The following is a 14,953-nucleotide window of genomic DNA, read 5'->3' as shown; positions in this document are numbered from 1 at the left end:
CAGCTCATGAGTTCGAGCCCCGCATCGGGCTCTGTGCTGACGGCTCAGAGCCTAGAGCCTGCTTCAGATTCTGTGTCTCCCTCTCTCTCTGCCTCTCCCCGGCTCATGCTCTGTCTCTCTCTTCTTCAAAAATAAATAAATATTTTTTTAAAAATGTTAACTATATTTCTCCAACACAGACCAATAGGAACAGGACCCCTAAAGCACAAGCCTCTGCACATTATGTACAGAGTTTCTACTAACATGAATTAGCAAGAACTAACCAATTTCAAGGAAAATAAATAATTACCCGGAATTCCCCAATGAGAGCATCTGTCCTGAGAGAACGGGAGTCTACCACCTGGGGGGAAAGATAAATTAAAACTCTCACTTACAAGTAAATGTTGGCCCAGGAAGGACCAACACAACATCTCTTCCCTCCCAAGCAGTTAACAGCCAACACTTAGGTAGCACTTGTTCCGTTCCAGAGATTGTTCTGAGAGATGTTTAACACTCACATGAACCCCATGAGTAGGGAGTATTATTGCCCCCTTTTGACAAACGAAAAAACAGAGGCACAGAGACATTATAGGACTTGTACAGAAGCACACAACCCCGAAACACACAGGCAGAACCAGAATACAGACAGTTTGGCTCCCGAGCCCACACGTTCAGCAACTAAACTATACTGCCTTCCAGAAGAAAGACCAAAAAAAAAAAAAAAAAAAAAGCTAAAGCCCAAAAAAGAAAATCCTGGCCAGAAGCAGGCACATGGACAAACAAAATAAAATGAAAATAAGTGTCCACTGCAGGAATGATTTCAGGCCCCTGACCTACAGCATCTGGGGGGGTTCCTGAGCAGTGGGGGTTCCCCACCCCACTGCTACCTCCACCTGAGCTACCGAAGGCATTTCTGTGACCGGCAGAACTTGATGGTCTTGAACATCACCCATCCCCTGGGCTTCATGGCTCCTTTCTCACAAATGCTGACACTCATGCCGACAGGCATACACGTCCACGCACGCTGAAACGCACATGTGCACACATGCACAGGGACATGTATGTGAGTGTACATGTAACGGAGAACACTGTTGCCTGAGACATACCGTGATGAAGATGGGCTCGTCAAACAGCTCCGAGGGAGAGTCAAACACATTGAAGAAAAGAGTCTGTGGTCCAGGGCGAAAGGGAAACAAATGAGTAGCTGCTGACCACAGGGCTAGACAGAGAGGGGTTCTCCACCACCCCTTGGACCACCACGCACAGCCTTGACGTCTGGTCCATACAGAAGTGTGGACTGAGCTCGTCCCAGCAACGAGCTCTGGGGATTGACAAGTTCTGGGGTATTCCACCCCTGACCTCACGGAGGCTGTCATCTCAGGGACAGGGTGGGTGGCTAGCCCTACAGCATGACAGAGATGTGGAGCATCGAGAGCCCAGTGCAGGAATAAGAGCTACAACCCTCCCTCCAGGTCCACAGATAACCTACTCAGAACCCAGCACATCTCTCCACACAAAGTTAGCGCCATATACAAAAACAAGTGGTTGCCAGGTATCTGCTGTGCGCTCCCAGTTCAGAAGGGCCACCAAGGTCCTAGCCCTGATAACCAGCGCCTCCCACCTCGTTGAAGAGTGGGCTGTTTCCCTTTTGGATCCGTGTCCTCTTGGTCTGCCCGGCAGCAGTGACCTTGACCACAGGCTTGATGTTCACCCCTGGCAGCTGGCGCCCCTCGATCACTTGCACCCTGATCTGAAAGCCAGGAGAAAGTATGGGCATCAGGAAGGGGGAAAGCAGGCAGGCCCCAAGGGAGTCAGAAATCACTGCTGGCTTCTCAGAGGGGTGTGAAGAAGGAATTAGGGGGAACCTGGGTGACTTGGTCGGTTCAGTGTCTGGCTCTTGCTTTGAGCTCAGGTCACGGTCTTGTGGCTGGTGGGATTAGCCAGTGCAAAGCCTGCTTGGGATATTCTCTCTCCCTCTCTTTCTGCCCCTCCCCCACTCACAATCTCTCTCTCTCTCTCTCTCTCTCTCTCTCTCTCTCTCTCCCTGTCTGTCTCCTCTCTCACTCAAAATAAAGAAATAAACTTTAATAAATAAATAAATAAATAAATAAATAAATAAATAAATAAATAAGAATTAGGAAGAGCATTATAAGAACAATCGTATTTTCCTACCAAGGTCCCTTGTATCTATCAAATCCTATAGTTCCACACACGAGCTGCCAGGATGCCCCAGGGAACCTCCCAGAATTAAATTCCAGGGCTGGGCCCAGGACCCAGACCCCAGATCATTTCATGCCGCCATTGGCACAAGCCCTCCCGCAGACACCTCGACACCAGCACATCCGAGTGGTTTGAACATTCTTCACTGACAATTCCCTCAGAGGCCAAGCTTACATAGTGGAGTAACCCCACTGTATCCTTTATAGGATGCAATGCTTTCTCACGTTCTGAGAAATAAATTAAGAGTTTTCTCCGCTGAACTTTGAGTAATATAAGGTTTCAGGAATATCTGTGCTTCCACATTTAGGCAAGATATTTTAAAACATGAACTTTTAAAATATTAGAACAATTTTCAAGGAAAAATAAGATGTTTACTGGTTTTAAGTTTTAGGCAGCAGTTACTTATTGACAGATCAATCAATACTTTCTTTTTAAAAGCCATACTATAGGGGTGCCTGGGTGGATTAGTCCATTAAGCGTCTGACTTCGGCTCAGATCATGATCTCAAGTTGCTGCGTTCGAGCCCCACATTGGGCTCTGTGCTGACAGCTTGGAGCCTGGAGCCTACTTCAGATTCTGTGTCTTCTCCTCTCTCTCTGCCCCTCCCCTGCTCACTCTCTCTCTCTCTCTCAAAAATAAATAAACATTTAAAAAAAGTTAAAAAGCCATACTATAGAAGAATATATTATTAATAACAGTGGAAACGTAGAACCATGATTTTTATTCTCTTCATTTTCCTGTATTTTCTAAATTTTCTACAAAAAAAACATACATCAATTTTCTAAAAAGAAAAAAATAGCAGTAGGTACATGTCTTGGGAATAATAATAATGTTAGAATTTTGTCTCTCAGGCATAGATAGTGGTTACAGCCAGGACTTTCACCTAAATTACCACGATTTAGAACTAATATATTATTACAATTTGTTGCACTTAGTAAAGAGCTAAGTTTCCTGTTTTTAATTTGAAAAGTAATTCTAAGACTTAGTTCAATGTCACTAAATGTCACTATATCAAAATGGAAACATTTGTAGAAAAGAAAAAGCATAAGCAAAGGACCAAAATTAAAATGCAAATAAAATGGGATGAACTTGGGGATTAAAATATGTCAAAGGATTAATATTAACAGTTTTATTGTGTGAAGAGCTTGAACAAATTCAGATTCCACATGACTTTTCTGAAGAATCCATGGCTCTAAGGAAGGGAATGGATCGAGAGAGAAAAGAAGAGAGCTAGACAGAGCTTCCTAGGTTTGGGGATCTTGTTAAAATGCAGATTCTGATTCAGCAGGGCTGGGGGGGGCGGGATGGGGGTCTGCATTTCTAACCAGCTCCCAGGTGTTGCTCGTGCTGCTGGTCCAAGGACCATACCCTGAGTAGCAAAAGCTAGGTAGTTGGAAATCACAGAACAAATGTAAAGATACGCTACATCTCTGCAGTGACACTCCTGCCTCATTTTTTTAAAGAGCAAAACCAGGGCTGTGTTCTGAAGCTCCAGCACACGAACTGCTCATTCAGTGTCTCTCAGGGGCCCGGGGAACCACAGACTCCCGCCTAGGAGAGCCCTTAGGACCCTGCCCAGCCTGGACAGAGGAGGCTGTGGTCAGACAGTCAGCCCATTACCTGGAAGTCCTGTGGTTTGTCTGACAGCAGCTTTCTGGACGTGGGAGCACTTCTCTTCCTTTTGATCCCGGGGTGGTAGGGGGGTGGATGGGAAGGCGGCTTCCTCGGGGTGGCGGGAGCCCCAGGGCCTGGGGCCCCACTCTGATCCACTAATGGCTCTGCCTCATCTCCTGTGAGCCCCTGGTCTTCAGTGTCCTCCTCTCCTCCTGTGTCTGGGAGGAGAGGGTGATAATAAGGGCTGGTCCCTCTGGCCCTGGGCTTGGGACGCCCCCTGGCCAATGGAGGAGCCAAAGGGCATGGGCGCTGAGACCCACCACCCACCTCCCCTCCCCATCAGTGAGCCAGGATGGATGAGGGAGAAAGAAGAGGAGCTTCCAATAGCTGAAACTTGAGGGCAGTCAGTCCAGTTAGTCAACAGGGAGGAAACAGAATGGCCCTAGCCCTCCCCACCATGTCCTGCAGGATCAGCCCCTCTGGCCAGCTCGTCCCACTCTCCAGAGCTGACAGATGGCGGCAATGAGACAGTTATGGGTGGTAGGATCAGGATCAGGATAGCCTGGCCCGTGTCTCACCCGTGGGGGCCAGCCACTTCTTTCCAGAGTATCTTGTGTCCACGGTGCTGTCACTGAGCAGGGACCAAGTCTCAGCCCGGCTCTGTCCCCCACCTGGCACGCGGGCAGGGCACAGCCCCAGGAGGGGAGGAGGGAGCTGGGTGAGGACAGCCAACCTAGGGCACCCCCATCCAAACCTGTTCTCCCTGCCTGCCTGAGCCTGGCACAATAGCTCAGAAACAGTTCCCATGCCTGTTGGGGACTGTCCCTTCTCACTACCTTCCAGGCAGGACTAGGAATATGTCACCTTTGGGAGTTTTCCCTGAGTGGCCCGAACCTAACTCTGTCAGATCCATCTCCAAGGCGGTCCCAGAACACTCGGGACCCTTCACTCTCCCTACTCTCTGTGCCCCAGAGCACCCCTTCTTTCTGCCCACCACCTACCCTCCCTGGCAGCCTATGCCCCAGTCCAGATTGACCTCCCTATCCCCAAGCTCCAACACTGTGGCTGGGCAGGACAGGCTAGGGCACACCCCCACCAGGCGCCGCTCAGGTTTTAATGTGGTGCCTCTCTCTAGCTCCCTGTACCATGAGAGAAATTGTAGGCTCTTTCCCATGACCATGTCCCCACCTGGAACTTCTGTGGAGCTTCCTGCACATTCAAGCAGGCTGGGCCACATGGAGGCCTTACCAGCCCCACACCGGCAAGCCAACCACCCTGGGCTGAATCCTCCCTTGACCGAGCCAGCAGAAGCAGGTGAAGAGAACTGAGGCAACCCTGCAACTTGCTAACTCAGTCTGTTCATTTCGCAAGTGATAAACTGTAGGCCCAGAGAGGGAGAGTGGCCAGCCCAAAGTCACACAGCTACTTGGCGCCAAAGGCAAGAAAGGAACTCATGTACCCTGAATTTGGCCCAGGGCTCTTTCAAGGAAAACCCAGCTCTTTTGTCACATGCCATCACCAAAGGCGTATTAAGTGCCAGACCCAGGCAGCATTCACTGCTGGGGAGCGGGCGGGGCCTCTGGTATCATCTGGGACTGACCCCATCCTAGCACAGGCATGCCTTCTGAAGCCCCCACCCACCCGAGAGCTGAACAGTACAGAGCACCAGCCCAGACATGGCCCCTCCCCAAGAGGGCTCCCTCACTCTAATCCTAGTGGCACTTTTTCTGCACGGTGGAGGGCAGCTCTCACTCCCCACCCACTGGTGTCTTCTCGCCTCTGGACTGAGCAGCCTCCAACCTGGGGAAGGCGGCAGAGGCTGCCTGAAGCCTCACTATGCCCCCCACCCCCAGGCTTAAGCACTGCTACTGGGCTTCTTCCCAGGGGCCCTGCCAGGGTGGGCTCCTCACCAGCCAGCATATCCAGGTCTGGCAGAGTCGGGGAGGGTTCCAGAGACGCAGACGGTGGGAACAGGGGCACAGCTCCAGGGAGTGGCGTGTAGGACACCTGCAAGACCAGTGAGGCCTGGAAGAGACGGGAGTGGAAGGGCAGCAGGTCAGTACATTGGCCTTGGACCACCACCTCCAGCATCCTTCCTATTCCTTTTACCCCTCCACCTAGGAAAAAGGCTCTAACAAGGGTCAGGTTTGCAGGAGGCTGTGGCAAAGCCTCCCCCAGGGGCCCATCAGCATGGTCAAGTGGTCAAAAGCACAGAATCTGGAATCAGATCCTACCACTCAGAAGCTGTGCGGACTTGGTCAAGATCTGTAACCTCACCATGCCTCACCTTCCTCATCTGTAAAATGATAGTACTAACAGCAATACTACCTTCCTTGTAGGGTCACGTGGGGATTAAGTTAGCCGATAAAGCACATCATAAGCTTCTATAAACGAATCCACAATTCAACCTCTCCTACAGGATTTGTCTTTCTTTTTTCTTTTAATGTTTATGTTTTTATTTTGAGAGAGAAAGAGAGGCCGTGTGCACGCAAGCAGGGGAGGGGCCGAGAGAGAGGGAGAGAAAGAATCCCAAGCAGGCTATGGGCTGTCAGCACAGAGTCCGAAGCAGGGCTCAATCCCATGAACTGTGAAATCATGACCTGAGCTGAAATCAAGAGTCAGACGCTTAACGCACTGAGCCACCCAGCCACCCCTCCTGCAGGATTTTTTATCTCTCAGCCTAAGGCTATCTTCAGGAAAAAGCCCCCTTGGCCACTCTGCTTAGCTGAGCCTCCCTCCCAACCCCCACTGTTTCTCCACAGGCGGCTCAGGCAGCAGCTAACTCTGAGAGGGTCTTGGGGTGCTGCTCATCTTTCTGAGCCCTCTTTCCTCCCAGGTGCACCCCTGTCCCCCACCTCAACCCCAGCTATTCCAGCTCTGACCAGCCAAGAGGAGAGGGACTACTCACCACACTCTCATGGACCAGGAAAGCCTGCCCTGTTTTTCACCCCATGGAACAACTCCCCAAGACCTCGCACTATTCAAACAGCCCCAGAACCTGAAAAAAGGTACAGCCTCAGTAGACTCTCCAGCCTTGCAGCTCCTAGGCCAGTGGGGGCCTGGCCCAGCCTTCCCTGGTACCATAGGTTCAGCAAGCCTCCTGGGGCAGCCTTTTTACTGATCAAAATAATAAATGCTCTATTTAAGAAAGTTTAGGGAATACAAAAGCCTTAAAGAAAAAAAAAATAATGCAAGGGAAAACAAATTGCCGTTAAGTCCACCTTTATTCACATTTTGATACAATTCTCTTCCATCTTTTTAAACAAATAGTGTATAGCCCTGTTGTATATAAAAATGCTTTGGGAAAAAAAATGCTTTGGGGATGCCTGGGTGGCTCAGTTGGTTAAGTGTCCAACTCTTTTTTTCAGCTCTTGATTTCAGCTCAGGCTATGATCCCAGCATCATGGGATCGAGCCCTGAGTCGGGTTCCATGCTGAGCGTGGAGCCTGCTTAAGATTCTTTCTCTCTCTCTCTTTCTCTCTCTCTCTGCCTCTGCCCCTCTCCCCTGCTTGCTCACTCTCTCTCTCTCTCTCTCAAAAAAAAAAAAAAAATTTAGGGGCTCCTGGGTGGCTCAGTCGGTTGAGCGTCCGACTTCAGTTCAGGTCATGATCCCGAAGTTTGTGGGTTCAGGCCCCCTGTCAGGCTCTGTGCTGACAGCTCAGAGCCTGGAGCCTGCTTCAGATTCTGTGTCTCCTTTTCTCTCTGCCCTCCCCACTCACACTTTGTCTGTGTCTGTGTCTCTCAAAAATAAATAAACATTAAAAAAAATTTTAATAAAAAAAATTTAAACGCTTTTCTTTTATTATGTTAGACAGTAAGCATTTCCCAGGTTTTGACAAACCCCTTTTTTTTTTTTTTTGATGTTTATTTTTGAGAGAGAGGGAGAGACAGAGCATGAGCGGGAAAGGGACAGAGAGAGAGGGAGACACAGAATTCAAAGCAGGCTCCAGGCTCTGAGATGTCAGCACAGAGCCTGATGTGGGGCTCAAACTCACAAACCGTGAGATCGTGACCTGAGCCGAAGTCAGACGCTTAATCGACTGAGCCACCCAGGTGCCCCTTGACAAATCCGCTATAAACATAATTGTTAATAATGCATCATATCCTCTGAACAGCTCAGCATAATTCACTAGACATCTTTACTGATTCCAGAAACTCCTGGCGGGGGAATCCTGGTCCTGAGACAGAAAGGGCTGAAGGTCCTTCATTTCTCCAGGTCTGGGGCTTGAATCTCCCAGACTGGGGCCTTGGCAGGGGCAGCCAGGCTGAGGGAGGGCAGGACCAGTGGAAGGGTGGGGCTCTGAACACCAAGGAAGGAAGCCAGCGTAGCCCAGCATCCCAGGAGACCCAGGGCAAGGCCAGGGAAGGCAATGAGACCCTTCATGTGCTGAAACCAAGGGACTGCCCTCACGGCAGTCCAGGCTTGTGAAACACCACCAGATGTCGCCACTTGAGCAGGTAGCGAGCCGTGTGCCCTAAGCTCCGGCAACCCGGAGGAAAGAAGAGCTTCTGGAGCCCCACCTCGGTGCCCAGACCCACTCACAGCCACCCCAGAACTCTTGGAGATTTCAGTCAGCATCTCAGGGGTGGACCTGGGCATCTGTATTTTTAACAACCTGGGGCTTTCCCCCACTTCATCAAAAGGCAAGTTGGGCTTTTTGGAAAAGTAACTAATTCTAGTAGTAGGCCAGGGAAAGTAGATGACCCTGGAAACTTTTTGTGCCAGAAAACAAGGAAATACTCAAAGAATGATAGAAACATGTCAAAAGGACACAGAACTCTAGTTTCATGGACTCCCACTGGCCAAATCTGGGACAATTTAAATATGAAAATAAATATAGTAACAGATTAAACCATTGAATAAAATAGGAATAGGTTAATCTACACAGAAATAGACAGAAGAAAGCTTTTCCTTACAGTGAAATACAAACCGATGTATGCAGACAAAAATAATTGATTTAGCATATCACCATTTGGCAACCATCCAAGCAATAATTAATCCAACCAAGGAAATAACAATGGATGTGAAAACTGCCGGGTAAAAATCGGATAAGGATCAGAGTATTTAGAGTCACAAGGTACACATTCCACCCCCCCCCCCCCCCCCCCGCCCCACAATTCCTACCTATGAGAAAAGGGAATGGATTGGTGATTAATGGAGAAAGCCAGTAAATGTGATGTTAATCAAATGATCAAAGTTAAAAGCACAGTAATGGGGATACAATGAGGGCAGCAGAGCATCATAGTATTCTCTTCCTGCCAAAGACGCTCAACCTAAATCTAATCACGAGAAAACATCAGACAGACCCACACTGGGAGACATTGTACAGGATAACCGACCTGTATTCCTAAAAGCGTCAAGGTCACAGGTTGTAGAAGTCGAAGAAAGACTGAAGAATTCTCCCAAATGGAAGAAGAATAAAGACAAAACAACTAACACAACATATAATCCTTAAGTGGATCTTTTCGTTACAAAGCACTGTTGAAAACACATGAACTCGAATGCGGGTCTGTGGCAATGCTGTTATCAACATTAATTTCTTCAGTTTCTGCAGGCTGTGGGTTCTGTAGGAAAAGTCCTTAATCAGAGAAAATACACACTAAATTCAGGGTGACAGGCCAGGAGGTTGGAGACTTAGTCTCAAAGGTTTAGAATAATACACTCTTTGTATTATTCTTGCAACCTTTCTCTAAAACTTAAATTATTTTAAAATAAAAGGTTAGGGGTGCCTGGCCCCTCGTGCGCTCTCTCTGTCTCTCAAAATAAAAAATAAGAACTTTTTAAAGAAATAGTAAACTAAAACAAAAGGTTGAAAACCTGAGAAACGTGCTTCCGCTGTAACCATAGGAATCTCATTCAGAGAGACAAATAAGCCCCCTACTCATTCATGCTGTTTCCCACTTTAGGACCAGCCACGGGCCAAGTGGAAAATAAAAATATGGTCCCTTGTTTTTTGTTTTTTATTGTATTTATTTATTTTTTGAGAGAGCGAGCGAGCAGGGGAGGGGCAGAGAGAAAGGGAGAGCATCTCAAGCAGGCTCAACACCATCAGCACAGAGCCTGGCACAGGGCTCAAACTTACAGACCATAAGATCATGACCCAAGCCGAAATCAAGAGTCGGATGCTTAACCGATTGAGCCACCCAGGCACCCCAAGTATGGTCCCTTGTTAAAAATTTATTAGGAATTTCAAGATGGCAACAGCAGAGATTTAAAGCAAGTGCAGGGCCTAACTGCTCATGAGGCTGGCCCGGTGTGGGGTGATGGCTTGGCTCAGCCTGCGTTGGGCAGTTTTCTGAAAGGTGGAGGGCATCCTACCTGACGTATCTGGCCTGACCCATTCATTCATTACTCTGCTTAATCATCCCCTGCATAAATATATAGGGAGCACCCGCTAAGGGCCAAGCACGTCAAGATACTAGACTACTTCCACGAACAAAGCAAAGGCTCTTGCCTCCATGGATGGAGCTGACATCTTGGCAGAGGAGACAGACATTACATAGTCAGTGAAATAGATGTGTAAATTATAAAGTATGTTGGAAAGAAAAGGAAACCAGAGCGAGCAGGATTGGGGGAGCAGGAGGAGCTGCAGGTCTCAGTATTAAATCTACCCCGCTGTGGTGAAGAGAGAGGAGCAAAACCTTGGAAGGGGCACAGCTTGGCTGCCTTTCAGCCCCAGCTCTACTAATACTTGGTGACTCGGGTCCCCCGGCCCTAGGAGCAGATCCCCTTGGAGAACACCCCTTATTACATCTCAGACCCTGCCCCCCTTGGAGAACACCCCTTCTTACATCTCAAACCCTGCCCCCCTTACCAGGCCCTCCCTGCACCCTTGGAGACTTTGCACACCATCTCTAGGTCAGAGAGGAGGTGGACCCACAGGAGCATAGCTGCTGCTCTCCATGACCTGGGTGCCAACACCTTAGCAAGGGGGCAGCCCTGCAGGAGAAGCAGGAAGGAGCAGCAGCCCCGAAATTTGAAGACCATCCAGGCAGCATCAGGCACCTCCACATTGAGAGCCCCACACCAACCTCCGGAAGAAGTGGCAACGTCCTGGTGGATGAATGAGACTTCAGTCACTCATTCAGGCACTTGAATGAGACTTCCAGCACAGAACCAGCTCCATCTTTTATTTACCCATCAAGGAACTACAGGGGCATCCCTGGCAGCTTCAGATGACCTGGAGCCCAGGACCTAGAACAGACTCAGGGGAACCACAGCTGCAGGACCACAGGTGATTAATACTGGAGGCCTTTAGCTCTACTGGGGATCCACAGGGGCATGTCTATGGATTCCACCGATGGTCAGGACCTCCCACCTTCACCATGATGTCATACCTCATTGCCTGTCCCCTTCTGCAGACGTAACCAGAGCTGAGATTTTCCTCCTGTAGGATGTATGTGAGCTCTGCGCTCTCGCAAACCAAATGACCTTGGCCTAGAGTCCTTCCGGGGCTGTCCACATCAAGGTACCCCACCTGATAGCCCTGTTCAAGCCTCCGGCCCTGGACCGTCGCAAGACCGTCATCCCGTCACAAGACCATTATCAGCCAGTCATGTGTCCACCAGAACACGCTGCCCTGGAGGAGCAGGTAACCTCAGTCACCCATGTCTGCCATCTTGGGGTCCACGGTCAATAATATCACAGAACTCTAGAGGGTCCTGTCTGGTCACCAGGCTAGGAGGGCCTAGGAAACCAAAGACAAAGGCAGAGGACAACCTCATCGGATCCTCCTCCAGGTTATGCGGTCCAGCTCTGGGGTCCTTCGCCCACCCCACCATGCTCAGTCCATTGCTTACCGCCTGCTTCCTAAGCCCCGGTTCTCTTCACACTGATTAGCGCGACCAAACCCTAGACCAGCCCACTCCCACCTCCCCCGACACACATTGCATGAGTGGATAGGAAATCCCCATATGTGTCACAGTCTTATTTATTACCTTTCCCTGAGAAAACACCTAAGAAGCTGGGGCGGGGGGGGCCAAGATGTGGCCGTGACTGAGGCAGGAATGGTTGGCAGCATCTTCAAACTGCTTAAAAGAAACTCAGGGACCCACCAGAGCTGTGCATCCACTTGCCACCAGTTCCTGCTCCCAACACACACAGTGCCCTCCTGGCTCCCAACCCACCACACCACTGGGGTTCATGTTTCCTTGTCACCCAGCAGGTTTCATTTTCGGATCTGCCTCTGGTTGTGAAGACCGAAGCCTGGAAGGCTCAGTCGGTTAAGCATCAGACTCTTGGTTTCGCTCAGGTCATGATCTCGTGGTTCGTGAGTTCAAGCCCTACATCAGGCTCTGTGCTGATGGTGTGGAGCCTGCTTGAGATTCTGTCTCTCTCCCTCTCTCTCTCTGCCCCTCGTTCTCTCTCTCTCTCTCCCTCTCTCTCAAAATAAATACATAAACTTAAAAAAAAAAAGACTGAGGTAATACCGACGGTTTTCATGCTGTGTCCACACGCTCATTAGCAAGTTGCTCTCAAAGGAAATTTGTGAGTATGTTGCTTCTTTCTTCCCTGTGTGTCCAGAACCACCATAGGCCTGGAGGCTCCCCCAGGACAGGGATAGTGTTTTCCCCTTCAGTCTAGAACCTGTCTGAGGACAGATTTGGTATCTTCTCATGGCACACAGTGCAGTGTGCCACATCTGAAGGGATTTGGGTAAATGTAGTCTATAGGCCAGCTGCAGCAGGATTTCACAACCTGTCCCAGGCTTCCTCCTCCTCTCAGTCTTTCCAAGGTTTTCCAAGGATCCCGCACCCTGTCTTCACTCCTATGACTCCCTCAGCAGGTTGCTTTGACAATCTGAGCTAAACTCAATTGGGTACGCCTGACATGCTCTGCCCATTAGGCCCAGCCCAGAAATCTGCCTCAGTAAATAGCTAGTAGAATCCTGAGCTTCTGACAGGGCTCCCTGTCCCTTCTGAGTACAACCTCAGTTCTCTGTGCCTCCCGCTCCATTTGCAACCATCCCCAGGTCCCAAAGTGGGAAGCCCCAGCTCAGATGGTCTTGGGGCCTGGGGCCCCTGCCTGGGCTGCTCTGTGACTTAGCACTATCACAGGCACTAGAAAATGGACTCGGATAGTCTCCACTGGCCAGAGCTGCCTCCTGGCCCCACCTCCCCTAGCCTGTGCTCAAGTGGGGGCTAAACCATGCAGGGCTTAGACCTCCTCTCCGATCCATCACCTTCTGGCTTTCACACCCCGCTCTTGAAGACATGGTCTATGAAGAATTGGCAATCTCTGCAGTCAGACAGGAGTCCCAACCCAGAAAGGAGAAGGCAGCAGGTTCCCAGCTGGTGAGCATGAAGCACAAACAGAGTGCGGAAACAAAGAACCAGAGGAGAAGAGGTGAGACATCCAGGGATGGTCGCCAACCTGGCTCAGCCCCATGGACAGGGTCCAGGTATGAAAAGCTGTGTCTCAGGGGCTGGATGGGCCTCTGAGCCTGGAGAGGCACAAGTACAGGAGAACTTTCAGGAAACACCAGTCATGGATGCACAGAGAGCAAGAGTGGAGAGGTGTTTTAGCAGCACATCCAAGCTAAAAACCCTGGTTGGAGGTACCAGGGGCTGTGATTTAATGATTTAAAAGAAATACATATTTGGTCATTCAGGTGACCAAAATATACTTCTCAGATATATTTGGTCTTCATCCACAGTTCCTGAAAACACTTCAGAGCCATAAAGATAAAATAGGTGTCTTATTAATGAAGGTGATTTTTGGACCCCACTCATGGGTGGGAGCTGGTTGCCAGGAGGACCAGCCATGTGATTAGAGAGTTGGAACTTTCAGTCCCATCCCTCCCAACCTCTGGGAAGGGAAGAGGAGTTGGCAGTTGAATCAGTCAATGGCCAATGACTTAGTCAATCATGATAACAACGAAGCCTCCATTAAAAACTCAAGTTTTTTGGTCTCTTTTTTCAGAGAGATCCTATGTTTAGGGAACCAGAATGCTTCCATATGCCACTGAACAGGGCCCCATGCTCCACAAGGACAGAAAGTTCCTTTGTTCAGGACCTCGCCCTGTGGATCTCTTTATCTAGCTATTGATTCATATCCTTTATCAAATCTTTTAATAAACTGGTAAATGTTAGTAAGTGTTTTTCTGAGTTCTGTAAGCTGCTCTAGCAAATTAATCAAACCTAAGGAGAAGGTCACTGGAACTTCCAATCTGTAGCTTGTTGGTCAGAAGCACAGGAGACAGCCTGGGGCTTGTGACTGGCATCTAAAGTAGAAGGTGGAGGCACACTTGTAGGACTGAATCCTTAACTTGTGGAATCTGATACTGTCTCTGGGTAGATGGTATCAGAATTGAGTTGATGTTGGGGGGGGCACCCCCTGTTGAGATTGGGTCTAAAAGAACTTTTAGAGGAACTCTAAAAGAGGGGCTCAATACACAACAAAGTGCAGCCCAGCCCTGAGGTTTGTTGGAGAAGCTCCAAGCAGATCCTTGACTCAAAGTATCTCCTTCACCAGCTACGTACAGTTCATCCATTAGTGCTCTACACCTGTAGAGAAAGCCGTGGTCCTCTTCAGAATCCAGAAGTGCTTGGAGTCCTTCTTGTCTATGTGGATGTGATACTGTGATTTCTAATTACAAATATATGTGTGTATATATGTATATTTGGTCATTGTCCCTGATTCTGGCACAGAGGTCCTTTTGGGAACTCCTTGGCATTTCCTAAGTGGTAAGAACCATAAATGTGTCTTTTGTTGTGCTAATGGAAATCACCTAAGGATTGGATCCGGTTGCTATTGGAGCCAACCTTGCAATTAGAAGGTTGTAGAACTTTCAGCCCCACCACCTCCACGGCTGGTGAATGAGTTCAGTTGCCAATGAAGTCTCCATAAAAACCCAAAGGACAGGGATTGGAGAGCTTCCAGGTTGGATAATAACCAGTAATCTAGTAAATAAAATATTTCTCTGAGTTCTGTAAGCCACTCTACCAAATTAATCAAACCCAAGGAGGGGGTCATAAGAACATTCCACCTAGAGACTGGACTTGAGATTGGCATCGGAAGGGGAAGGGAAGGTCTTGCAGGACTAAGCCCTTAACCCAGTGCTGTCTCTGGATAGACAGTGTCAGAACTGAGCTGAATTGTAGGACACCCAGCTGGTGTCAGAGAATTGCTTGGTGGTAT

At 49.1% G+C, this 14,953-nt stretch overlaps 1 protein-coding gene across 7 annotated transcripts in view; it reads right to left on the bottom strand.

The window, feature by feature from the left end:
* Window positions 1-14,953, bottom strand: part of DYSF (dysferlin) — a 224,096-nt gene that overhangs the window by 157,944 nt on the left and 51,199 nt on the right. For all 7 annotated transcript variants that reach the window (XM_042981697.1, XM_042981701.1, XM_042981699.1 and 4 more), the window contains exons 5-10: window positions 5,724-5,838; window positions 4,392-4,484; window positions 3,820-4,031; window positions 1,601-1,729; window positions 1,086-1,148; window positions 290-340 (exon numbers count right to left, since the gene is read on the bottom strand). In XM_042981697.1, coding sequence (XP_042837631.1) covers window positions 290-340; window positions 1,086-1,148; window positions 1,601-1,729; window positions 3,820-4,031; window positions 4,392-4,484; window positions 5,724-5,838 — 663 coding nt within the window. The remainder of the gene's footprint in view (window positions 1-289; window positions 341-1,085; window positions 1,149-1,600; window positions 1,730-3,819; window positions 4,032-4,391; window positions 4,485-5,723; window positions 5,839-14,953) is intronic.

The sequence above is a fragment of the Panthera tigris genome, chromosome A3 (genome assembly GCF_018350195.1).
Source record: "Panthera tigris isolate Pti1 chromosome A3, P.tigris_Pti1_mat1.1, whole genome shotgun sequence".
NCBI lineage: Eukaryota > Metazoa > Chordata > Mammalia > Carnivora > Felidae > Panthera > Panthera tigris.
This window is presented reverse-complemented; position numbering and strand designations above follow the sequence as displayed.